The following is a 25483-nucleotide window of genomic DNA, read 5'->3' on the forward strand; positions in this document are numbered from 1 at the left end:
ACCAGCAGGTGGAAGACCTCTCTCTTTGTCTCTGCTCTCTGTATCTCTGCCTTTCAATTAAATATTTTTTTAAAAAAATGGCAATTCTTGAATTCTGAAACACTGCCCTGACTTCTGTTAACACTGATTGAATTTTTATAGTGTGCCAGGCACTGCTCTCCACTTTCTGACTTACCTCATTTAGTCATTTTCACAACCTCACACTTGTGTACAATCATGTCCACTCAACACGTGAGGAGCCTGAGGCTTGGCCAGGTTCCTGGCCAGGCTCCCATTGCAAGCACGAGGCAGAGCCAGTGTCACCCTCACTGCCCAAGTCTTGAGCCGCATGGCCCAAAGGGCCAAATCGGAGCAGACCCCTGCCCCTTAGCAGCAAGGGTGGGGTGGGACGGAGAGGAGGCAGCTCAGATCCAGGGGCTCCCCTAAGGCATTGAGGTTGGGGATGCTACAGGCTACCAGGGCTTCCTCCTCACGTCTGTCTCAGGGTTCAGAGTCTGAGTCCCGAAACAACTCACGGTGGTCATGTTTCCTTCTCTTGCGAGCTCGTGCACAGCTAGTATTTGGTAGGCATCAATACTGTTCTCATCCCTCTCCAGGATTCTGAAATGGGAAGGAGAGCCGTGTGAATCGGTGTCAAGAGGCAAGACTGGGACAGCAGTTTGGCAACTTCTGATTGTCTTTTAATATCCATTCTCCCCTTCTTTTTTTTTTTAATTAAAAAAAATTTTTTTGACTGGCAGAGTGGACAGTGAGAGAGAGAGACAGAGAGAAAGGTCTTTCTTTGCCATTGGTTCACCCTCCAATGGCTGCCGCGGCTGGCATGCTGCACTGATCCGAAGCCAGGAGCCAGGTGTTTATCCTGGTCTCCCATGGGGTGCAGGGCCCAAGCACTTGGGCCATCCTCCACTGCACTCCCTGGCCACAGCAGAGAGCAGCCTGCTGCTGCTGCTGCTGCCTCTTTGTAACGCTGCCTTTCAAATAAATAAACAGTAAATATTTTTAAAAAGCGCAACATAGACCAACTATGCATGGACTGTGGTATCACACTCAACCTGTTGGCAACAAACACTGGCTCCTTGCATGTGGGTGCACAGGGCCAGGGCGAGGGAGCCTATGTATGCCCACAGTTGTGGCCTTCAGCCAGGTGCTTCCAGGTAAGCTTGCTGGCCCAAGGCCCAGATTCCAAAGCAGGCTTTCAGGACCCTGGCCAGGTCTACACTGTGCGAGGGGAGCTGAGGGCTCGCTATGACATTAAACACGTGGCACCTTCGGGCTGGCCAGGGTGGCACAGCGTTGCATTTGCCACCAGCACCTCTCTCCAGGATTCAAGGTGGGGGGTGGGCATCTGGCCTCACAGATGACTCGCCAGTTAAGATGCCCATGTCCCACACTGGAATGCCTGGCTTCAGCAGCTGCCTCTGACTCTGAACTCCAGTGCCTTGCTAACGCAGACCCCTGGGAAACAGTAGTGATGGTTCAAGTAACTGGAGCTCCTACCATCTACACAGGAGACCTGGACTTAAATTCTGGCTCTCAGCTTTGGCCAGCCCAGTCCCAGCTATGGTGGGAACCTGGGAGGGAACCAACAGATGGGAGCTCTCTCTCTTTTTCTGCCTCTCAAATAAAAAAAAAAATTTTTTTTTTCAAAGTGGTTTAAGTTCCAGTTCTCATCAGTTCACAGGGAAGAAGGAGGTGGTCTGTTTATGGTTTTCGTGTATCTATTTTTTTTTTCGCTTTTTTTTTTCTATACTTGATCTTAGCCAAAAGGCCAAAAGTGATTTTTTTTTTTCTTAGAACTGGTATATATGAGTGGTCTTCAGAAAGTTCAGGGAGAATGTATGTTAGGAAAAAACCATGCAGAGATTTCAAAAACAAAAAAAAAATGTTTGCACCAAAACTACTGTATCTTTTAATTATGTTTTCTCATTAACTTTTCGAAGGGTGCCGGTTCTAGTCCCGGCTGCTCCTCTTCCAATCCAGCTCTCTGTTATGGCCTGGGAAAGCAGTGGAAGATGGCCCAAGTTCTTGGGCCCCTGCACCCACGTGGAAGATCTGGAAGAAGCAGCAGGCTCCTGGCTTCAGATTGGCCCAGCTCAGGCTGCTGCAGCCATTTGGAGAGTGAACCAGCAGATGGAAGACTTCTCTCTCTCTCTGGCTCTACCTCTCTCTCTAACTCTTTCAAATAAATAAAATAAATCTTTACCAAAAAAAAAAAAAAGTTTGAGGAGATATTCTTCAGTTATCTAGAAAAGGATGTCCTCAGACAGTCTTCATCGGACGCTCTTCCCGGTCGACCTGCCCGTATGCCCAAGGTTACCTTCACTGGGCACGTGGCTCCCGCGACTCCTGACCTCACAGCTTCCTGGCCCAGGTTCACCGCCTACTACTAAAACTCTTCGCTCGAAGTCCCCAGTGACCTTGGCTCCCAAAGTGTTCAGTGAAGTATGTCATCCTCGGAGTTTAAAATGATTAAAGAGCGTAGTGGTCTCAGCCTCCCCCACCCCCGCAGCTCCGCGGTTCCACCTGCAGCTCTCGTTGCCTTGCGTTCCTTGCTGGTTTCCTGCATGTCTCTTCTAAACACCAGGCCTAGTTTTATTTGTTTTTTAATTTTCATTTACTGATTTGGGAGACACAGTGCTCCCATCCTCTGGTTCACTTCCAAAGTGACTGTTGCAGTCCATGGCTGGGTCAAGCCAAAGCCAGGAGCCAGGAACTCAATCCAGATCTCGTGTGGGGGTGGCAGGGACCCAGCTACTGTGAACCATCACTGCTGCCTCCCACCGTGAGCATTAGCAGGAAGCTGGAATTGAGGGTGGAGCCAGGACTCAAACCCAGGCACTCCGATAGCGGACGTGGGCATCGCAATGGGTGTCGTAACAGCTACGCCAAACGCCTGCCCCTCAATTTCCTGACCCATCTTGGACTAGAGCTCCTGGCCTTGTGTCACCATGGGTGAGTAAATGGTTGGCTCCCAGCCATCCTCCTCCCTCACTGTCCCCTCCAGTGCAATCCTATCTCTATTTATAACTGCCCTCCGTCACACCCAACTTCATGCTGGGTTGTTTTACTATCCCCATCTTATAAGAAAGGAGTGTGTGAAGAGTCTGCAAAAGTTGATGAAACGGGCCAGCGCTGTGGCATAGCAGGTAGAGCTGTTGCCTCCAGTGCTGGCATCCCATATGGGCACCGGTTCGATTCCCGGCCACTCCACTTTCAATCCAGCTCTCTGATAACGTGCCTGGGAAAGCAACAGATGATGGCCCAAGTGCTTGGGTCCCTGCACTTCCATGGGGAAACCCCAAAGAAGCTCCTGGCCCCTGGCTTCGGTCTGGCCCAGTTTTGGCCATTGCAGCCACTTGGGAAGTGAACTAGAGGATGGAAGACCTCTCTCTCTTTCTCCTTCATTCTGTAATTCTTTCAAATAAAACAAATAAATATTTTAAAGAAAAGTTAATGAAAACTGCATACTATGAAAACACCATGTGTGGATTTCACGCTTTTGGGCACCAAAATGGACTTAGCTTTTAACGCATTTTCCACGACGCACGGACTTCCTGAAGCGCCCTCACGTAGCTTGGAGAAGAAGGGTGTGTTTGCACAGCTGCACACAGGGGCCCTGCCCTCACCTGTGTGCTGTGTCTACCGCCTGCTCCCAGTCCTGCTGAGCCAGGAACAGCCGCATCTTGAGGATGAGGGCGGGCAGGAAGCTGCCTGAGGCCACCGTGAGCTGGTTCACCACCTCCAGGGCCCCGGAGTAATTCTGCTGAGTCATGAGGTACTTGGCCTGTGGGGGAGCGCGGAGTGGGTGGGGGTGGGATCCGAGAGAGGAGCCCCTGGTCAGCGTGCACCCAGAGGGGCTCAGACACGTGGCCGCTGAGGAGCAGGCCCAGGGCAGCAGCCCCCAGGGAAGTGATGGACCACGGTTCACGTCAGTATGGGTTCCTGAAGGGGTGGGGCAGGGACCCCAGGGAAATGGGGTTGGAGTCAAACCAAGAGCGACACAGAGTGGAAACCCAAGGAGACCCCACACAGAATGAATTGGAAACTGAGACCAACGGGAAGGAGGAGGGGGAGCCCTGGAGTGGGCCTGGGGCTGCTGTGTGACCCTGAGTCAGTTGCCGACCCTCTCTGGACCCCTGTTCCTCATCTACCAGAGGCAGCATCTGCAGACTGAGGGTCTGTCGTGAGGTCCCCCGGTGGATCCCAGCCAGGGATACCCCCTCCCCTCCCTGCTGCCCACCTTTCCCATCAGGCCCAGCACATCTTTGGTGTCCTGAAGTCCTTGTTCCAGGTACTTGATGGATTTCTTCACCACATGGGGGTTGTCGGAGGTGAGGTCAACCCAACCTTTGAGCACACAGTCCTGGGGGAGGGACGAGAAAGATGCGATCCTTGGTCCTGCGTGGCCCTGGCCTTCTGGTCTTGCCTGCTATAGTGTCCTGTCCTTGGCCTCCCTGCGCCCTCAGGCCCTGCCAGACACAACCACATGCAGATCCCAGGGTGGCTCCCAGGGCTCCTCTGGACCAGGCCCAGCCAGCAGCTCCCTTTAACCTCTGCGCCTGGTTCACTACAGCTAACCCAGGAGGCCCCCCGTAGGAGGCCTTCCTTCCCGTGCCCCACGGCCCTCTCCCTTATCACCATGTCCTGCTTCCACTGGCGTCAGGGCCAGCACAGGGGCACGGCAGGGCTGTTCCTGGCCCCTCCCCTCTGAGGCCTGGCCTTGTGCAGGAAGCCAGGAAGGGCCTCTGAGTGGCTGAGCAGGTGCCAGGTGGAGCGCATGGACCCGAGTTGCACAGTAGCCTTCACTTAGCTTCTCCCAGCAGATGAGGAGGGCCCGGTCTGGGAAGCACTTGGAAGACCCCTGCCCTGAAGCACCCCTTGAAAAGCTAATATCACAGATGGAGTACCTGTGTATTATGTACTACAGGAGAACTGTGTTTTATGCAGAAACAATAACACCTTTTTCATTTTCTCCTCCAAGAACCAATTTTTACATCCTCCCAAAAGGTATCAGCCCTGCTGGGAGTGTGTGGCCTAGAATGAGGCTTTAGACTGCACCCCTGGGACAGACGGCACGACAGTCTTTCTAGAAGTCCGTGGAAAATGGAATTGAAAGATCATTTGGGTGCAAACGTTTTTGCAGTTCATGCAGAGTTTTCTGAAAACACTCATTTTCCATGAAGGGCATGAAAACCCCTCATATACGAACCACACTTCCTATCAAGAGACCCCCACGGGGAGGGAATGCCCAGCTTGGCCAGCTCACTTGGAGTTTTCAAAAGAACCAGGAAAGCCAGACTGTCGGGTGAAATCTGGTTGCTAAATGTGTGCGGCTAATTCAGGATTTTTAAAAAATGTAATGTGGGCCACAGAACACCCATCTAGAGATAAGAATCTGTGGACGTGTGGCCTCTGCCTCGCCCTGAGACAAGGTGGGTGGGGCTCCTGTGTGACCCTGAGTATGGTCTCCCCCGGCCCCAGGACCCTGCAGGGGCGAGACCGGCCAGCCTGCCGTGGTGAGCTGGGCACCCACGGTGTCCCATGCCGGTACCTCTCTGGAGCCAGTGGAGGTCTTCAGTGTGTGGTCAAGGTACTCCTTGGCCTTGTCGTGGTGGCCCATGAGCCAGAGGAAGAGGCTGGCGTAGTACTGCGCCGTCCCACTGGCTGTCCTGTGGGTTTCCTGTAGGCTGCTCTCCAGCTCCTCGGTCGCTTCTCGGTCTGCAAACCCAGGGGTGGAGGAAGAGGGTGAATCAGGACGAGGAGGGCTGCCCGGTTCCCCGTGGGACTCTGAGGGCCCTTGGAGCAGCCGGGTTCACCCTCCTCACGTGCAGCTGATCAGTGCCAGCCCAGGGCCTGCAAAGCAGCAGCACCTGCAGCCAGGAGGCCGCTGGGGGCAGCACAGATCTGGACTCAGGGTTGCTGTCTGAGATCTCTTTTCTGCTCAGAGCAGGCCTGGCTCCCCAGCTTCGGGCCTATCCTCTCCCTGACTCTAGAGAGCTGGTGGCTAGTGGCAGGATGGCCTGCAATGGCCTGGGTTTCCTGACAAGATCTTGGCAAGGCAAAGGTGGCTGTCACCCCGGGAGGAGCCCTCTCTCCCCGGTATGCTCTCTGCCAGCTCCCACTCAAGAGGCCCACAGGGGAGGGGAGCAGCAGTGCGCACACACCTGTTTTGGCAGCCCTTGAGGGACTGGGGCTGGGGAGTTGGGGCTTTGCTTCCCCTGCCGGGCCAGGCCTGGCCGAGCACGGCTGCACTCACCGATGGTCTCGCAGCATTTGTGGGCGTATAGCAGGGCCATGATGGAGCACAGGGCCACGTCCGGGTGACTCCGGATGCTCTCCAGCTCGCTGATGGCATCCTGGACACGTTCTGCAAATACAGTTCACGCACTAATGCCCCCGGGCGCCAGGCCCCGAGGGTGGGAGCCTCAGGGGCGACACACAGGATCCCTAGCACGGCTGGGCCCTGGCAGGGCACCAGCAGCGGACGGCCTGCTCTGCAGGGTCCCCAGGAGCTCAAGTTCCTCAAAGGTGAATGTTTCCTGAAAAGGCTGCTGGCTCCGTGGGCCAGGCTGCCAGGCGCTGGGGGCCTCGGATCTGAGACGCACACCTGTGAGTACGCATGAGGACACCTGTGATGCTGGGGTTCTTGGCAAGGGGTCAGTTTTGAAGGCGGCCTGGCATCCCCAGCCAGCTACTAGAAACATCAACTACCTGCCTGTCACCCGCCGTGTTCCTTGACACTGGCCATGGCAGCTCAGCCAGCCCGCAGCTACACTGGAGAGCCTGCACCTGTGCCAGGCCTGCCTGTCCCCCACCTGCCACTTCCTCCTCCTCTTCCTGCAGGGCAGGCTGTCGGCTTCCAAGCTTGGGGTTGGTTCAGCAGCCACGCAGTCAGCTCCCCAGCCCCTCACGTCACAGACAGGGAAACTGGGGTACGGAGCAGAGAGCGTGAGCGCACTGAGGCCTCACAAGTCAGCCAGACACGGACTGCACAGGCTCCTGGGGCTCCGCCTGGGGATGCAGCCCCCGGAGACGAGACGGTTTCCCGTGAGAACGCAACTAGGACGTAAGTGGGCATCTAGGCGGAGGCCGGGCTCGGCCAGCCCTGCGCGTCCCTACCTTCCCTGAGGGCTCCATAGGCTCTGAAGAAGTGCCACACGGGGTCATTGCTGAATCTCTCCAGGCCCAGAGCGGCGGCCTGCTGCACGTGGTGGAAGCACCTTTCCAGGCTGTAGTGCACAATCGCGGCCTGTGTGGAGGAAGACACGGCTGCAGCAGCCCCAGTGCCTCCTGTCCCGGTCCTGCCGCCCCTGGACTGCTCCTCGTTTCGGCCAAGAGAGGAGAGGGGAACGCCTGGGCCTCGGCTTGTCTTTTTTGGCAGTCCCGGGAGCAGCTCCTCGCAGTTTGCCAAGAAGCAAGTCTGGGGGAGTCTGGGCATGACCGACAGGTCTCTGGTTCAGGAGTGATGGGGGAAACTGAACTCCGTCTCAGGGAATAAAGGGAAATTAGAGAAATTACACCAGCAGCTGTAGTCACAAGTGCTTGTGGGCCAACCACCTGTTAGGAGGGCAGCTACCTCCCTTAGGTTATGCACATCTTCGGTAGTTAAGGAGGCCGGAGCCCATGGAGGCTGTGGCCTGACAAAGGACATGCAGTAACAGGGGCTGAGATTTCAAAGCCAAGTCTCACTTCCCCTGAGGTCTGTGGGGGATGGGGGTCGGGGTGGGGACAGTTGCGGTAGGATTGTTAAGTAGCCCTGTGGGCTGTTTCAGAGAGCCCAGACACCCTACAGGCTAGAATAGCAAGCAGGTGGGATGGTTTTAGGTAAGGGAGGGGGCGTGTTTCAAGGCAGGCTGCTTTCAGAAAGGTCACGGAAAAAGGAACTAAAAGATGGGTTGATTTGGGTGCACACGTTGAAATCCGTGCCCGGTTTTTTCATAGCACGCTTTTTCTGTGGACTTTTTGAAGGCCATCTGTATGTTTTTGCAAAACCAATCTGGCTGCTGTGTGTGCACGTATGTGGCCCCAGTGGGTGCTGCTGGTGAGGAACTGAGACAGAGGAACCAGGTGGGAGGGAGGGTGCTGGTCTCCAGCAGAGAAGCTGGTGGTCCTGGGCTTCAGAGTAAAAAGGGAGACATCAGGGAGCTGACATTTCTTGCTGATAGGTAGGATGGGAGATGGGTATGGGCGTGAGAGGTAGGAGCTAAGGCTGGGAGAGAAATGGTGGTGGCATCTACTGAGGAGGGGGACACAGGAGAGGTGTGGGCTGGCCGGGGAGAGGGGGTAAAGGGGATGAGAAGATGCTGGAAAGGGGAGGCCCTGGCTTGGGGGCACTCAGTGGACGGGGCCACCGGGGAGGGGACACCAGTTTGGGGTTCAGGATGCACAGAGGGACCTCGAGAGGAGGCAAGAAAAAAAAAAAAAAAAAAAAAGCAGAGGAGGGGCGAGGTGTTCAGACCAGTGGTTAAGATCTCTGGGTCCCACAGCGCAGTGCCTGTGTTCAAAGGCAGCTCCGCTCCGACTCCAGCCTCCTGCCATTGCGCGCCCTGGGAAGCAGCAGGGCTGACTGAGGATCCCGGATCCCGGCCACGCGTGGGGGAGGCCTGGAGTGCCTTCCTGGCTCCCCGCTTCCACCGGGCTCAGCAGCCCTGGCCGTTGCCGGCATGTGGGGGCGTGAGCCAGAGGTGGGAGCCTTCTTTCAGTGTCTCATTCATTCATAAATAAATAAATAAAAAATAAATATTTTTTAGTGAGGGCAGGATTGACTGAGGAGGCTGGCGCCAGGGGAGGAGAGGGGTTAGCTGGGCGCGGGGTCACGGTCAGGAGCGCAGTTCCCCAGAGGGAGCGGCCGGGCCACGCACCATGACGGAGGAGTCACTGCCATTCATCTCCGGCTGCTGGCGGATCCGAGTCCGGTTCTGCTGGGGCGGCGCGAGAGATTCCCGAGTCAGGGTCCTGGGCACGCCTCTCGCGGCCGGAAGTGGGAGGCTCGCGCGTCCTTGGAAACAGGGCTGCCGGCCGGTTGCTAAGAGCCTGTGCGTCAGGAGGGGGCGTAACAAGACGCCCACGTGACAAGGCGCAGGTAATCGAGCGCCGATAGGATGAGTCCACGGTGGTGGCGCTGAGGCCGGCCTGCCGTGGTGGACACCAGGGCCCCAGCCACGCCGCTGCCATGGGCCTGGGCGCCAGCGCCGAACAGCCCGCCGGCGGCGCCGAAGGCTTCCACCTGCACGGGGTGAGTCGCTCCTGCGGCGCCGGTGGCCTTGGCCGGGCGCCCGCCGCGACGCGCCTGGACGTGTGGTGGCCGAGCAGCTGGCCGCTGCGGCGCGTCCCTGTCCGGTGTTGCCGCCTGCGTGGCGGGCGCTGCCGGGAGAGAAGGCCGTGAGGAATTCCTGACTCCCGGGGCTGTCTGCGGCCAGCGCCGCTCCCGCCCGGTGTCCGCGGCGCGCAGAGCCACAGCGGTGCCTGGGCCGGCCGCCGGAATGGGCCCGTGGCCGGAGAGGAAAGCCCGGCTGCCGTCGGGACGCACTGGTGCCCTCGGCGCGGCTGCACGACCGCCCGTGCCGGCTCGCCCGCACCGCGCGGGTCTTCCGGCCCGGGGGGTCGTGGTGATCGCGTGGACGCTGGCCGCGAGGGTCTCAGAGGCCGCCGCAGGAGGACCTGGACGGAGCATGCGGGAGGGCCCGAGAGAGCCTTAGGAGACGCGGGGGAGAGGGAGGGCCTCTGACCCCAGGTCTGCTGGTGCAGAGATGGCTAGGCCGGCGAGGGTGCCGCTGTGTTGGGAAGGCGAGGCTTGGCCGCCGGCTGCCGCTCGGGTGGGCTTTTGCTGGCGTTGGGCCCGGAGCACACATGGTTTGTGCTTGGCAGTGTGCTTGTTCCTCGTGAGGCCTGGGACAGGAAATGTGGACAGTGCGAGAGAGTCCTGCCGCAGGCTCGGAGGAGGCGAAGGAATCCAGGTTATTGGCAATCGGGGAGGGTGGGGCGATGGCGGGAGTGCAGACAGGAGGGGAGGGGGGGGGACAGTTTGCGAAGAGCAGAGGTCATCATTGGCCAAAGCAGCCGTTTCTGGGCACGCACTCTGTGTAGGGGAGCACCTGCGCAGGGTGAGGCTGGTGCATCCGGGCCACAGAGCACCTGGCGTGTCATTCATTCCAAGGTGCAGGGCCCTCCGTGTGTGTGTGTGTGTGTGTGTGTATGGGGGGGGTGGGGTGGACATAGCGCCCTACTTACAGTTTCCAGAAAGGAAGAACAAGTGCGCTTAGGAAGGTCGCTTAGTGGAGGACTAACTAGGAAGCAGTTAGTGGTAGTTAGTGCCTAACTAACAGGCAGTGGTTAAGGGAAGGCTCGGGGTTGGATTTCCTGGGGTCAGAGTCCTGAGATTCTTGTGTAAATTGGGGTTGGTGAAAGGGTTAATTTCCTAGCTAAGGAAGGTGTGTGGTGCCCTGCCCTGCTGGTGCCGGAAGCTGCCCACCTCCGTCCCTAATTGAGAAGTCAGGTGGCCGTGTATGCTATGGGGCTGTGGGGTGGGGTGTGAGCCCCCGGGGGACAAGGGTTTGGCCAGAGTGGGCATTGGGGGCAGCAGCGTGGGTGATTTTGGCCGTGAAGCACCTGAACAATGACGAGGGAAGGAGGTGGAGCGCACCCGGGCAGAAGACAAGGCCACAGGACGGGGGGGGGGGGGGGGGGTGGCGCGGGCAGGGGAGTGGCCCACACCCGGTGCTGCGGAGGGGAGTGGGCAGGCAGCGGGCAGTGCTGGCCTTAGGAACGGTGGCCTTGCCCGAGGGAGCTGAAGTGGTTTGGCAGTGGCCCTGACCAGAGGGGAGCTCTGGCCCCCGGCAAGCCCTGGTGGAGGGGGCTCTGGGTGCCCCTGCAGCAGGGCTTGGAAGCCGCTTGCCCCGTGGGCCAGGCCAGTCGGGACTGGAGTTGGCTCCTGGGCCCGCGGCCGCTGGAAGCCACGCGGTGCTGAAGTGGCAAGCAGGAGCTCGCTTGGTGATGCTGCCGGAAGGGAGTCCTAAAGCCAGAGGCAAACTGGCCTTGACCCAGAGGCCCCACTTTGTTCTCAGCAGGCCCTCCGTGAGCTCTGCTTCAGCTCGCCACATCCCACGCAGAAGGGCTGGGGGTACCAGGAGCCCCGTGGGCCTCCCAACATGTTAAGAACCAGGAGCCAAAGGAGCCCTGTGCTTGGTTGGCTGGGGCCTGACCAACAGGCCATCAAGTGCCCACAGGACAGGCCCGCCTTCAGGTCTAGGTCCTTGGGACAGAGGCCACATTGTTTGCGTCAGGCCCTCTGAGATGGGTTTCAGCCGTGGCCTGCGCGGGCTGGTACTTGGGCTTTTGGAGACTGCAGTGAGCTGGGGAGCTCCCTGGGGCTGGGCGTGCCTCCTGGAAGAGGTGACCTGCATGGGCCCGGAAGCTGGACTGTGAGGCTGGTGAGGTGGCTGAGCCACTGGGGAGATGCCCCAGCCCAGGGCCAGGCTGTAGGGATCGGCAGTGCCCACACAGCAGACCTCCGGTGCAGGTGCAGTCCCGCCATGGAGTCTGCTCTCTGCCAGCGTGCCTCAGTGCTCTGCCCACCTGCTGGGGCCCTCTGTGATCTGGCCACAGGTGGCTCTTCTGGCTCCCTGTTTGGGCATAGCCCCATTTGCTGCTCTTCTGCCTGCCTCCTCCTCACTTCACATCTAGTTCTGGCAGATCCCCAGGCTGCCCAGACCCCGCCCCCCTCAGCATTCCCGTAGGCTGTGTTGCTCTAGAGGCCGCTTCCTGGTAGCCCTGAGGCTGCTCCGGGCTCTGGAGCACCCCTGGAAGCACGTGTTGACCGTTGTCGTCGGGGAAACTTGGACACAGGAGACCAGGGCGTGCAGTGAGGGAGTGAGCCTCTGCAGTGCTCAGATGGCCGCCGGGGGGGCGGGGCCTTCCTGCAGTGACTGTGGCCTCTGCTGTGGGACAGGTCCAGGAGAACTCCCCAGCCCAGCAGGCAGGCCTGGAGCCCTACTTTGACTTCATCATCACCATCGGGCACTCGAGGCTGGTGAGCTCCCGCCCCCACCCCTGCTTTGCTGTGTGTGTGTGTGTGTGTGTCCCTGGGTCCCACAGGAGGCTGTCACCTGTCCCTTTTGTCTGGGGTTAGGAGAGGGGACCAGCTTTGTCTCCCCTTCTTCCTCTACTCAGAGCTTGGTTGGGACCCTACCCGGTGCTTAGCTCCTGAGCTCTGTGGGTTGGGCCAGGGACAGAGGGACAGGGCACTGCCAGACCTCAGGGTGTGGGGGTTATGAGGGCTCCGGGCAAAGGGCTGTGCTTGCTTGGTTGTGCTTGCTGGCAGACGCAGGGAGGGAGGCGTGGCAGTGCTGCGGGTGGTGAGAGATGGGGTTACGGCGGCCGCAGGCACAGCCACTGCCCTGGCCCAACCATGGACCCGTCCCAGGGGTCTGGAGGGGGGGCCTGGGAGTCAGCCACGCTGCCCCCACAGAACAAAGAGAATGACACGCTGAAGGCCCTGCTGAAGGCCAACGTGGAGAAGCCCGTGAAGCTGGAGGTGTACAACATGAAGACCATGAAGGTGCGCGAGGTGGAGGTGGTGCCCAGCAACATGTGGGGCGGCCAGGGCCTGCTGGGCGCCAGCGTGCGCTTCTGCAGCTTCCGCAGGGCCAGCGAGCACGTGTGGCACGTGCTGGTGAGTGTGGCTGCTGAGCCCAGGGCCCCGGCTCGAGTGGGTGGGCGCAGGGGAGCTGGCAGCAGCCAGGGGGCGTCCAGGGAAGGGCTCTGAGGGTCTGCTTTCACCCCAGCATCCCGGAGAGGGTGGGCTCAGCACTCCCTGAATTGTGTGCTCTGGACCCTGCTTCTCGTTAGCCGTGGGACTGGGCACCTTTCTACCTGTTGTACCTGGGTTTCCTCTCTCGAAAGGTGGGGAGACTGGTGCAGTGCCCGTACTGCCCAGTGCTGCTGTGACTAGCATCCGTCTGTCTGGCCAGCTCTGTACAGACACGAGACGGACATGCAGACTAGCTGTCTGGCCCACTGTTGTTACACAGCTAACCCGTACCTCAGTGCCCCTGAGCCACTGAGCTGGCGAAGCACGCGTGCTCTGACACCTGTGCTTGTTGGTGGCGTGCAGATGCTCCAGTGCTCGGGCCCTTGGCGTGGTGGAAAAGGGGTGCCCTGAGCTAGAAGGCGGCCGCTTTGGTTCCCAGCCTCCCACGTTGCTCACTGACCCCTGATGGGAGGCTGGCCGAGTGTCTCCACCTTGGCAGCCTGCCTGCAGATGGCCCACGAATGAAGCAGGGTGGACGACGCAGTGCCCACACTGCCTGGGAGACACCGAGATGGCGGAGCGAGCCTTGTGCCAGTTTTGCCCGCTCCCTCACCTGCAGCCTCACCCGGGGCTTTTAGCCCGTGCACTCGGGCACTCGCTGTGGCCAGCATGTGAATTTAGTTTGCTCAGCAGCCCTACGTGGACTCAGTCTCCCACTTTTAGTTGTGAGCAAACTGAGGCGGAGAGAGGTGCAGCCATTTGTTCAGTCACACAGCTGGCTGGGGGGGGCGGGGGGGGGGGGAGGGAGCCGGCAGCAGGGCCCAGGCGAGTGCAGGGCTCAGTGCTGAGCCACAGCATGGTGCTGCCCCCTGCTGGGCGAGGACCTGGGAGCCAGGTGAGGTCTGGGCTCCAGGCTCTGCGTGGGGACAGGGGACAGGTGTCCTGCTCACTGCCCCTTCCCCCAGCGTCAGTTCTGAGGCCAGCACTTTGCGGCTGTTTCCCCAGGATGTAGAGCCGTCCTCTCCTGCTGCCCTTGCTGGCCTGCTGCCCTACACAGACTACGTGGTCGGCTCAGACCAGGTCCTCCAGGAGGTGAGTGGTGCACGGCTTGCGCCTCCCAGACCGCCGGGACCGGGTGGAGATGGGCGCCGGGCCTGAGAAGTGTCTCGTTTTGTTGGGGCTTCCAGTCTGACCCTGGGAGAAGGTCTCAGGTGCTGTGTCTCTCGTAGTCTGAGGACTTCTTCACGCTCATCGAGTCCCACGAGGGGAAGCCCCTGAAGCTGATGGTGTATAACTCCGAGTCGGACTCCTGCCGGGAGGTGACCGTAACTCCCAACGCAGCATGGGGTGGAGAGGGCAGGTACTTCCCGGGCTCAGAGGGCTGCTGGGCTGGTGGGGGGCCGCTGGGGGGCATAGGCTTGTGGAGTCACTTGGTGGAGATGCAGGGCTAGGCACTGGCCCAGGAACACCCTTCCCAGCCCCCTCACTGCTGGTAGGGGTGGTAAAGGTAGGGAGGGCTGTGGGACAGCCCCTGGATTGAGTGCTTCTGGCCTTTGGCAGTCTGGGATGTGGCATTGGCTACGGGTACCTACACCGGATCCCAACCCAGAACCCCAGCCACAAGAAGCCACCTGGTGCCCCACCGCCTGGCACTCTGCCACCTGATGCCCTGCCACCTGATGCCCCGGCACCTGGACCCACTCTCCAGGACTTTCCTGGCTCTTCGGGCCCAGAGATGGGTTCCAGGCAGAGTGACTACACGGAGGTATGTGGGGAGCACCTGTCGGGGCAGTAGGGCCTGGCAGCCAGGGACATGCAGACTCAAAGCCACCCTTGGGGGTATTTCCAGCAACTGTCCTTTGGGGCCCTTCTGGGAGGCCCATTTGCTCTGAGAGTAGACAGTGGGAGTAGACAGGCTGTGCCTAGGACAGTGACTTCCACTATTGGCTCTGCTGGCCCTTGGGTCTAGAGTGAAGGTAGAGGTAAGGCCCTCATTATATTACTTTTAAGATTTTATTTATTTCAAGAGCAACAGCAGCAGGAGAGAGAGACTGATCTTTCATCTGTTGGTTCATTTCCCAAATGGTTACAATACTCAGGGCTGGGCCAGGCCAAAGCCAGGGGCCAGGAACTCCGCCATGGTGTCCCATGTGGGTGGCAGGGGCCCCAGGACTTGCATTATCAAGAGGCTAAACGGGAAACGGAGCAGTCAGGACTCAAACTGGCACTCTGGTGGGGGCTGCTGGTATTGCGTGGCATCCTGACTTGCTGTGCCACACACTGACCCGTTACCTTCATCTCACAGTGGGGAACAGACTCGGGGATGGGCAGAGCCTTGCTGTGTGCCTCAGTGAGCCCCTGAGGATGGGCACGTGGGCATGGCTGATGGGTGGGTCCCCCGAGAGCACCTTTGGGCATTGGGCTGGTGCCTGGGGTCTGTGCCGGGGGCACGTGAGGCTGCTTCCTCTGTACCCCTGAACTCAAGGTGTGCCCTTTCTTCTTGTGGGTTGCTGAAGGGGGCCAGCAGCAGAGGGGATGCGTTGGGGGTAGGTGGGCACCTGGGGCTTCTTGGGGGAGACCAGGCCAGGCCCGGCCCCTATGATCTGACTTCACATCACCTGTAGAGGAAGGAGCGGGTCAAGGGCGAGAGGGCTGAGGTGGCAAGGAGGGGCGGTGGCCAGGCTGCACTGCAGACTCCTTCCCCTGGAGGCACTGTGTGGGTCGCCTCCTCTCTGTCCTTTTTCTCTGCCCCTCTAGGCCCTGCTACAGGCACCTGGCTCCTCCGTGGGGGAACAGCTTCCTGGGCCTGGGAGTCCCAGCCATACCGCTCTAGACCTTGGAGGACTTCTTCCTCCTGTGGAAACCCCCCTTCAGCCTCCACCTCCAGTGCAGCGCGTCATGGACCCAGGTACCCGGCAGGCCCTGGAGGCTGAGGAACCTGTGACCCTAGGTGTAGGACAGGGCCCCGGTCCTTGTGGTCCACACAGGCGGCAGCCTCCTTCAGATCCTGGGGCAAGCTGGAGACAGCCTGGAACCTCGGGTGGGGTGGGCGCACATCACTGGGCGCTCCACAGCGGGGAACTGACTTTTCCGGTCAGGATTTTTTTTTGCTGGCAAATAACCACGCCTCTCCTGCAGGCTTTCTGGACGTGTCGGGCATTTCCCTCTTGGACAGCAGCAATGGCGGTGTGTGGCCCGGCCTGCCCCCTCCCACAGTGCCCCCCTGCACAGCTGTCTCCAGCTCAGGGCCAGAGGATGTGTGCTCCAGCAGCAGTTCCCACGAGCGGGGCGGTGAGTGGCTGGCTCCCTCGGAAACCCCTTGGGAAGCCCCGTGGGTGCTAGGAAGCTGCCCTGAATCCCTCCGCTGGGTGGAGGTCGGCCTCAGGTGAACGGCCACAGCAAGGCATCTGGGCGTGGTCCTGACTGACATCAGAGCCTGTGGGCGTGGCAGGGGTAGGTGGGGTAACTGCCCCTGGTGCCACGGCCTGGGCCCTCCAGGCCTCCTGAGCCCGACTCTCTGTTTCAGGTGAGGCCACGTGGTCTGGGTCCGAGTTTGAAGTCTCCTTCTTGGACAGCCCCGGTGCCCAGGCCCAGCTGGACCACCTGCCTCAGCTGACCCTTCCCGACAGCCTGACGTCTGCAGCCTCACCCGAGGACGGGCTGTCTGCTGAGCTGCTCGAGGCTCAGGCCGAGGAGGAGCCAGCAAACACGGACAGCACGGATTTGAGGCCAGAGGCCGAGGGGCCAGCCAGCCAGGGCCCCCTCTCTACCCCAGAACCACACTCTGGGCTGTGACGAGGCTCCGTGATGTCCCAGGGCCCGGTGGCTGGGCTCTGCTAGGCGGCCTGCTGTGCTGTGGGTGTCTGACCTCATCCCTGTGCCTTCACCTTCCCGGGCTGCAGCTCCAGGTGGCCTGAGGGACACCAGCCGGCAGCGGGCTTTCGCGCTGCTCAGACCCCCTCCTGCCCTACAGCCTGTGTGCCACCTGGTGGTCCCGGCTTTGGGGGTTCCAGCAAGTCCTCTTGGGGGTGGTCGAGGGCTAGGAGCAGCACCCCGCGTTAAATGGTTCGCAGGCGCTCAGCAGACGACGATGGCTTGTTTGTTGCTTGGGTGGGGCAAAGGCCCCTGTGGGAGGTGAGAGGCCAAGGGCTTGGAGGGAGGGCATCTCTTGGCCCTCGCCTTCTCAGGTCCAGGACTTGCTGTGGTCCCCGTGCCTGCCCAGGAGGTGGCAGGCTCTGGTCACAAGCCAGTGTGAAAATGGGGTGAGGGAGGAAGGGGATAGTGTTGGTGTTGGCTCAGTCACTTCCTAGGCTCACCTAGATTCTGCTTTCACTGTCCAGTTGTCCTCACTGGAGGAGGGACAGTGTGCTCACCCTCCAGGCCCTTCAGCACAGACCCACATTGTTGTGGGTCTTAGGTCACAATGTTGCTCTTCCCTGGGGGCTGCAAGCCAGTCCCCACAGCAACTCCTGTCAATGCCCAATCTTATACAACCACCCCTTCTAACTGCAGGAGGCATCCAGCCAGCCCCACTGGTCAATCAGCATCGCAGATTTACACCCACTGACCTCACCGACCTATGTGAACTCGAGGCCAGGCTACGGGACTAGGTCTTTTCACACAACCCCCACCCAGAGGGGAGTTAGGGGCCTAGAGTGTATAAGAGCCCATCTGTTCCCAAAGCTCAGGGAGAGCTGTCGTCCCATGCCCTGGTGCCTTTGGAAGCTAAGGCTGAGTTGTGTCCCCTGCTGTCTGTCCCTGTGGAAAGGAGGGGCCCACCCACGAATGACCCCTCACAACTCCAGTGCTCTGCTTGGTGGCCAGAGGCCCTCGCCTTCCCACACCAACCACTCCCTTGCCAGTGGCCGTGAAAACTGCTCTGGTGTTGGTGACGTGTGCTTCTGCCTGGCCGGCAGGAGCAGACTGTGCTCTGGGGTGCAGACCAGCTGAGCGGAGGGAGGCCCCAGGTCAGCACTGGGAAGTTTCAAGCACGTGACTTCCTTTAAAGCCAGCCCTGTCAGGCCTACCAGTGCAGCTGTGAAGGCAGTGGGGCAGCGACACAAAGGACCCCAGGCTCATGTCCCTTAACTCTGGCCTGGCAGCCTGACCCAGAGTTACCCCTACCCAAAGGTTCTGGCTCATGCCTCACTTTGAAGCCCCCTACTCCCCAAACCGGGAGATAAAGTGGGCATCGAGGCTAATGACTTCCAGGGTGCACAGGAATCCAGAGGTTTCTTTCTCTAATCTGCTATGAAGAAAGTGACAGGTGAAAAAAATAAATATGTACTCTGCTTTGAAATATTTTAACTAAAGCTTTTATTCTATACAACTGTGAAATAACGGTTTTATACCCTTTTGGCGTGGCAGACTCAAATTTTCCGGAAATGGTATTACGGTCTGACTGGAGGGGCAGAATAGCTACGGTCATGCTGGGGGTCAGGTCCGTGACGGAGCATGGCCGCCCTGGGCCCGGCACACAGGGCAGAGTGGCCCGGAAACAGCTATGCCTTTCGCGCCAAGGCCCCGTGTGCAGACGCAACTGAGGGCTGGTCATTACTATCTTTTTTTTGCCATTAATTCACAACTATTGCTAAAAAAAAAGGTGCACCAAAAGCACACTGTTGTATTCAACAAATAGCAAGGACTCGAGGAAGGGAGAAAGACCGTTTCAGCTCACTGGCGACGTGACTGCTCACATCTTCAAAGTGCAGGAGGCAGTGACCTGCCCACTTTCCAAAGGAAGCTGCCCAGTGCGGAGGGAACCCTGTCTGCAGTTGTGCGGATCAGAGTATCTCAACAGTAAGGGGTGGACCTGAGCCCATGAGCTGCCCCCGGTGGACCCTGCGAAGATGTAGAAAACACCTGCCCTCCACCCCCACCCCAGTCCCAGGCCGGACAAGCTGGGAGCTGGCGAGGCGACGGAGGTGAACTGCCCGCCGAAGGCACTTGTGCTTCTGGCTACTTTCAGGACCATCGAACTATTCTGAATACAAAGAACTTGAGGAGAATCCAGAGAATTTCCTGCCAAAAGTCCAAGTGTTTATCCCCAATAAGTTATATTCTGTACAAGATCCAAATGATCCTATGAAAGCTTTAGATTGTTAGAAAGAACAGTGAAAAGAAGATCTGGATACAGATAACAAGAATCTGCATACAAAACTTTGGAAAAACAAACATGTATACTTCCAGGATACGACATTCAAACTCTCTGCTCTCCCTCTACTTTGACACCATACGTTCTAGGTAGCATTTGAATCAAATTATAATTTCATCATGGTCTTAAGTTCTGATGGTGTCCTACTGCTCGCCCACAGCAAAAACCTGTAGTCTCAGCTGGCTCGACCCGTGAATACAACTGTACGCAGGAGGAGGGAGGGAAACAGGTACCTCCCCTGGGCTGCTGCAGCAACGCAGCCCCCCACCCCACGGTCCAAGTGCTCTGACCCAGCACCTAAAATTGCAGCAGATCTTTCTACAAGAACACATCTGAGATGCAATATTAAAAAGAAGCCCAATATTAACCATTTATTACGAAATGGGCTGGCTCTCGAATTGTGCAACAGCAATTCGCATTAAAAATAACTGTCTTAAATGGTGAAAACAATTTGATAACTTTTTTATGACAAACTTGGAAAAAGCCTTCAAAGGTGCTGCATGAATGGAATGTACTCTCTTAGAAAAGCTACGGAGCATGTGGGTTTGAAATTGAAACACAATGACAGATGTGGCCCAATGATGTGTCTCTTAACAAGTGCTAACAGACAAATACAAGGTCCTTTCAAACAAAAGGAGGAAGCCAAGTCTGCACTGGCCTGTGCTCAGTTCTCTGTCCATCGCCAAGACAGGCTGCTTCCCTGGGGACAGCTTAATCTACACGTGGAGACTGGTTTCTATATTACATCTCGATTAGTCACTTCAACTGAAAGGGAATCTCGGTCCATACCAGATTGGCCATTAGAAGTCTTGCTCCCATTGGGGCTTGGTGGGCTTCTCCTAGGACTACTCTTGGGGCCAGAGAGGAAGGTAGCGAATGAACACCCAGGAGCAGGGCCCACTCTTCACGTGGACTTCTGACGGTAATGGAGGGTGAGGTCCCCACCGCTTTTCCATATGAAGTGTTTCACTGTTCGAAGGTCCATATTCGGATCCAGAACCTGAACACACAAGACAGATACAACACTTCTAAGTCTCTTGCTACCTACTGGCTGAGGTGTTCCCACCAGGTGACCCAGCCTGCTCTTGGTGTTCGGCCTCCAGGTAACCAGCATGCAAATCTGCAGAAAGCTGTGTGTCTGTCATGGTTAGGCCAGGAACACGAGGCTGGCATTCAGCCACTGCTCCAGGAAAATGTCTGGATGCATCTTGACCTAAAACAGCTCTGCCGTCTCCACTCCCAAGTCTAACCCAGCACATGTTTTGCAAATCTAGACCACGTGTCTCCTTGTTAGGAAACAAGGCTACCAGCAGTCTCATCTAGGAGTGTGTGCAATCTCTGGTTCTTCCTGAAAAACTTCCCAGGAGTGAAGAGGGGCTTTCATGTGGGCTAAAGAGCCCCCCCCCTAGGGGCCAGCGCTGTGGCTCAGTGGGTTAACGCCCTGGCCTGAAGTGCCGGCATCTCATACGGGCGCCGGTTCAAGTCCTGGCTGCTCCTCTTCCGATCCAGCTCTCTGCTATGGCCTGGGAAAGCAGTAGAAGGTGGCCCAAGTCCTTGAGCCCCTGCACCCGAATGGGAGACCTGGAAGAAGCTCCTGGCTCCTGGCTTTGGATCGGCGCAGTTCCAGCTGTTGTGGCCAATTGGGGAGTGAACCATCGGATGGAAGACCTGTCTCTCTCTGCCTCTCCTCTCTGTGTTAACTCTGACTTTCAAACAAACAAATAAATAATTTTTTTTTTTTTTTTTAAAGAGCCCCTCTAAAGGGGCCTTACAGCACAGTGGGAAAGACCCCTGGTTCCCAAGGGCCTCTTTAAAGGCAACAGATCTGGGAACTATCGCCACACAACAGGTTTCTTTCTTTCTGGGAGCTGTGGTCTTCAATTCCACTTACCTGATCCTGGCATAAAAGTTCGATTTTCTCCTCTGCCAACACAGCAATATCCTCCTCTTTCTCCTGTTCTCCTGGTTTTTCATTATTAGAAGAGCTAGTGGTTTGAGACTCATTGTCCAGGTTGATAATTTTCTCGTACACATGTTCCATGACTTTCCGGACTTGGAGCATGTCACTAGCAGACAGCCTGTCTCTGAAATGCAACAGCACATCGTGACACCAGTGGACTCAACCAGACAACTGCTCTTCCAATACTATTTTTCTTTGGTATTGGCACTTCGTTTATAAAGGCCAGATAGACCAGAAACATAAAACACACTGTTAGTCAATGCCTTGATCCCTTTTTAGAATGGCAGATTTTCTCTGGTACCATCCCTAAGGCACAGACTACGTGCAACTCAACGAGACGAAATGCACGTCTTCAGAGTTACGCGCACACACACAGAATAGCCTTCTGGGTTTTATTCCCTTACACACTTTCCCAGATCATGGACAAAAAAATGCTGGAAGGCAAGGCAGCCCGCAGTGCCCAGCAGGACCCAGGGCTCCTGGCTCTCCGCCTTCCCTGGGATCTCCTTCCCACAGTCCAGCCCACGAGCCTCAACTTTCTGCTCTGCCCACAAATCCAACAGCTGACCACACGTTCCAGCCATGTTCCACAGACACCTCAAACCCATGTGTTCTAGACTAGACCCATCAGCTCCTCTGACGTCAGCAATTGTCAAACAGCCATCTCGAATTTCAGGCATCCAGTCTAGCTGAGGTGATGTTTAGGACTTGCTTTGAAATAATTGTGTCTGCTTGTGTGGATGGAGGTGGGTAGGAAGGGAGGCAGAGGGACAGTGGCCAGGTGTGGTGACGATCGCTGAGGCTGTCTTGTGGGATCAATGGGTGTTCGCTATGCAATTTTCTTGGTAATACATTTAGAAATCTCCAAAACAGAACTGTTTTTAAAAATCTTGCTGCTTTTACTCGCTAGGACATTCACAGTGTTCAGCACCCCATTCTCCGACTACTAACATTCTTCTGGTCTCCCTGCCTTGAGCCCCTCCTTGGGCTCCAAAATTCTTGGTGTTTTAGCACTGCACATTCTATAGCCTGGCGCTCAGCGCAGTGTGAAGAAAACTTCTCACTGCCTCGCCGGCTCCCCTCCCTCCCACGCTGCAGGTACACGGTCCTCTCACAACCCCGCCCACACCATGTCTCCTGGAGTAGCCACCTCCTGTGTCCAGCACAAACCCCAACTCCTTCAAAAAGCCTTTCTGAAAAGCTCTGGTCAAGCTCACTTACTTCCCCCCCACTCTCCTTATTCCCTAAGTGTCCACAAAAGCAGTCATGGCGTGCAGGTTTCTCCTGATCTGGGGGTTACGGGAATTCCTCAGTGTCATAAAGTCAGCCTTACACCTGCCTCCTTTGCTATAAAAGTAATCATAGGGAAAACAACTCTCATCAGTAATTAACTACATCAAGGACCAAGTGAAATCACAGGAACTTACTTTTTTAAGGTTTTTGCTCCTGAAGATGCATGAGGTTGGAGGTAGAAAGGAATTTTGTTGAATTTGGGCATATTTTTCTGAAATATTAAAAGTTAAAAAAGGCATAACAGTTTCTATTAGCTGATAAAATGCTGTCAATAGGAAAACATGATTTTCAAGTAATTACTTTTAATTAAAAGTGGTTTTTCATGAAACTTAGAAGTAAGCTAATACATTATCTAAGTCAGCTTTGGAGAAAATTTATCAGAAAAGTATGACATTGAGTTTTGAAACAAAAGATACGTAAAGATAAACTACATGTCATTTCAGTGGTGATATAAAAGTATAGTATGCCTCTTAAGTAACAGTACAAGGTACTAAAGTGAAGAAAAAAATAACTTTAATTTTTTTAAGCCACACATACCAAACTCTCAACAGTGTAAAACTTGGGCTGATACCTAAAGTCCCAAACAGAAACTCAGGTGTCGTGAGAGAAACTCACAAACCGTCCCTGAGCAAAGCCAGGCGCTCCGCAGGGGTGAGGCCCATCGGCCAACGCCACGGCCAAGCAGGCCCTCTCCTCTTTTCCCTCTGACGTCAGAGCAAGGTCGGAGGTTTTAAGAAAGCAGGGAAACTTCAGCCAACAGCCTAGCGGCCACTGCATACTTAGATGAAAACATTATCGGGGTCATCTTTTCTCAGGGTCATGATCCCCTCCGAGTCTCCCTGTTGTATCCTGTGCACCTGTCTCCTCTCAGGAAGAAGCCAGAGGCCTGGAGTTCCAGTGTGTCCTGGATGGGAGGCGTACTTCCCAGGGAGCTCACTGCATGGAGAAGACCATGCAGTGTCCATCAGCTGTCACACTGGCTCTGTGTTCTTGGAGATATTATTTGGGACAGAAAACAGACTTTCTAAAGGTTCTGGAGATTAAATCTCGTCATATGGCTTTAGGAATATACAAAACAGGTCAACAGTACATAAGAGTCTAGAAACGGACCCTTGTGTATAGAAATTTAGTACGTGACAAAAGACTGCACTTCAGATTAGTAGAAAAAAGGATAGATAATTTAATTAGCTGTGCTGCCACACTGGCTACCCCTTCTGGAAAGTAGAATCATACCTCATATCAAAGAATAAAGATCTCTACATAAAAATTATCACAAAGGTACTCGAAGAGAAGAGAGGAGAGAACACTTGTGCTACCTTGTGGAGTGGAAATACCTACACAAGTCATGCAGCTCAGAGCCAGGAAGGCTCAATTTGACTAGGTTAAAAAAAAAAAAAAAAAAAATCACAGCTTTTCACCTGGCCAGAGACACCATGAACAAAGTAAAAATTCAACTGAAAGATGGAGGTAACAGTCAAAGGGTTAATATTCAATACGGAGAATTCCTACGAGTCATTAGGAAAGACAAATGATCTCAAAGGACAATGGGTGCAGAACGCAAGCAGGCACTTCACAGAAGAGATATCATGGCCAGTGTGAAAAGATGCTCCGTCTCACTCGGAACGGACCCAGAAGTCCACATGGAAGCAACGACCGAACATCTGCCTATCTCTCAGCAAGGTTAGCAGTGTCCTGCGGTGGTGTGGGTGTGGGGAAAGGGCCACTCACACACTGCTGGTGAGTGTGTAAACTGGTACCATTTCTGCAGAGGGCAATTTGGCAAATCTATCAAAAGTGAAAATGCGCATACCCTTTGATCCAGCAATTCCACTTCTAGGAATTTATCCTAAAAAGTACACAAAGATACATGTACAAGGATGTTCACTGCAGCACTATTTGTAATAGAAAACGCTGGAAACAACCAAATGTCCATCAACAGGGGACTGACTGAATACATCATGGAATTCATACAATGGAACACTTGGCAATCACTAAAGGGGGATGACCCACATGTCCACAGACATGAAGAGGTATCCAAGATATATTTTAAATGGGAAAAAAAAAGTTGCAGAACAGTATGTATAAAGGATCTTGTGCAAAATAAAACGAGCTGTACAGAAAAATATACACACAGATAATATATGCTTGTGTGTGCAAGGAAGAAAGTACTGAAGGCTATGCATTCATCATTCCTAGCGCTCACCTCTGGGAGGGGGGTCGGGGGTGAAGGGGTGAGAAGGAGACTGGGAAAGAGACAGGACTTTCACTGCATTCACTTAGTATTTTACTGAAAAAGCATATATTATTTTTATAATTAAAAACAAAAAACATAAATAATTATCAATACTTCTGCAACTTGGGAACTACAGGCAGGCAGGGAAGGATTCCACTTTGGCAGTCTAGTTTTTATTAAAGTTCAAGATAACACTGTCTAAAGCACTTCTTCATTTCATGATTTGAAAAAAAAAAAAAAAAAAAAAAAAAAAAACCCAGCAGGGGAAGGTGGGCGTGGAGGCCACTTACGTCCACAGTGATGTCAATTACCCATTGCGGCACTGTCTCATTGAGCAGCATGGACTCAGTCTCACCCCCGGAGTCTCGGCAGAGCAGCCTAAACACAACAGCCAGGGAGTGAGTGACACAGCAGACGACAAAACCACTGTCCACACCCACTGCGGGAGGGGACAGCAGAGCGCACTGGAGAGCAGCCCAGCGGAGAGTGGGGGACATACTGTAGAACCAGGCACAGTGACTGGCTTGGCAACCATGGCGGCCTGCCGCACTGAGCCCCGGGGTGACGACGGGAGCCCGTGGGTATGCCAGGCGCCAAGGTGCAGTCCCCCGACGGAGCTGCAGAGCACAGCGTGGGCCTGTGTGTACAGTGGGGACCAGGACGGGTCTGCCAGCCACCCTTAGGAAACCATAAATGAAGCAAATCTGTGCTCAAGAGCAAGAAAAGCCTTTTTCTTCCTTTTGGCACCTACGGAAGACAAGGGCCTTGCTGGCCACCTGGAGGCGAGCCGGGTCAGGCCTTCCCTGTGGCCCCTAGCAAGGGCTGCGGGGCACCACCCATGGGGCCAGTGCTGGCTGCAACAGTTCCCATCCTGCCTGCGGGAGGTGCCCCACGTGGACGCTCTGAGGCTGCTCAGGGACTTCCGGAGCTGTTAACCTGCTCCTGACCCCGGCAAAGTGAGAGGAGGGGAGTTTCCTGCAGAACCCACCCGGGAGCTGCCTAGAGACGGAGCGTCACCTCACAGAACGCGAGGGCTGCTCCTCTGCGGAGAGTGCTCCACCAGCTCAGCCACTGAACTCTGACCCGCACTGGAAA

General features: G+C 56.2%; 3 protein-coding genes across 7 annotated transcripts in view; 1 reads left to right on the plus strand and 2 right to left on the minus strand.

Moving 5' to 3' along the window:
• The window catches only part of TTC21A (tetratricopeptide repeat domain 21A), a 33905-nt gene extending 25017 nt beyond the window's left edge, over positions 1-8888 (minus strand). For 2 of the 4 annotated variants that reach the window (XM_062200131.1, XM_062200129.1), the window contains exons 1-7: positions 8862-8888; positions 7120-7249; positions 6257-6367; positions 5552-5718; positions 4241-4363; positions 3627-3784; positions 494-600 (exon numbers count right to left, since the gene is read on the minus strand). In XM_062200131.1, the coding sequence (XP_062056115.1) occupies positions 494-600; positions 3627-3784; positions 4241-4363; positions 5552-5718; positions 6257-6367; positions 7120-7249; positions 8862-8888 (823 nt within the window). The remainder of the gene's footprint in view (positions 1-493; positions 601-3626; positions 3785-4240; positions 4364-5551; positions 5719-6256; positions 6368-7119; positions 7250-8861) is intronic. The other 2 variants (XM_062200130.1, XM_062200132.1) reach the window with 2 other exon arrangements.
• Positions 8889-9095: 207 nt separating this feature from the next.
• Positions 9096-19175, plus strand: GORASP1 (golgi reassembly stacking protein 1). Of its 2 annotated transcripts, none has more exons than XM_062200674.1 (9): positions 9096-9235; positions 11948-12028; positions 12467-12670; positions 13754-13840; positions 13978-14108; positions 14309-14513; positions 15506-15656; positions 15887-16039; positions 16275-19175. In XM_062200674.1, the coding sequence occupies exons 1-9, from the start codon at positions 9173-9175 to the stop codon at positions 16541-16543; spliced, it is 1344 nt and encodes a 447-aa protein (XP_062056658.1). In that variant the 5' UTR covers positions 9096-9172; the 3' UTR covers positions 16544-19175. The 2 variants fall into 2 exon arrangements, with proteins under 2 accessions (XP_062056658.1, XP_062056659.1); XM_062200675.1 differs by having other exon boundaries at positions 12467-12556.
• Positions 19176-19247: 72 nt separating this feature from the next.
• Positions 19248-25483, minus strand: part of WDR48 (WD repeat domain 48) — a 43516-nt gene continuing 37280 nt past the window's right edge. Inside the window, exons 16-19 of the mRNA XM_062200672.1 lie at positions 24679-24766; positions 22290-22366; positions 20794-20986; positions 19248-19902 (exon numbers count right to left, since the gene is read on the minus strand). Of these exons, the coding sequence (XP_062056656.1) occupies positions 19807-19902; positions 20794-20986; positions 22290-22366; positions 24679-24766 (454 nt within the window). The 3' untranslated portion in view covers positions 19248-19806. The remainder of the gene's footprint in view (positions 19903-20793; positions 20987-22289; positions 22367-24678; positions 24767-25483) is intronic.

Source organism: Lepus europaeus, chromosome 9 (genome assembly GCF_033115175.1).
Source record: "Lepus europaeus isolate LE1 chromosome 9, mLepTim1.pri, whole genome shotgun sequence".
NCBI lineage: Eukaryota > Metazoa > Chordata > Mammalia > Lagomorpha > Leporidae > Lepus > Lepus europaeus.

Bases quoted from the DNA above. Each gene is read 5' to 3' on its own strand.
- GORASP1 (XM_062200674.1), top strand. From the start codon at position 9,173: ATGGGCCTGGGCGCCAGCGCCGAACAGCCCGCCGGCGGCGCCGAAGGC. The intron at 14,514-15,505 runs GTATGTGGGGAG...CTGCCCCTCTAG, and splicing joins GGCAGAGTGACTACACGGAG to GCCCTGCTACAGGCACCTGG. The intron at 15,657-15,886 runs GTACCCGGCAGG...CCTCTCCTGCAG, and splicing joins GCAGCGCGTCATGGACCCAG to GCTTTCTGGACGTGTCGGGC.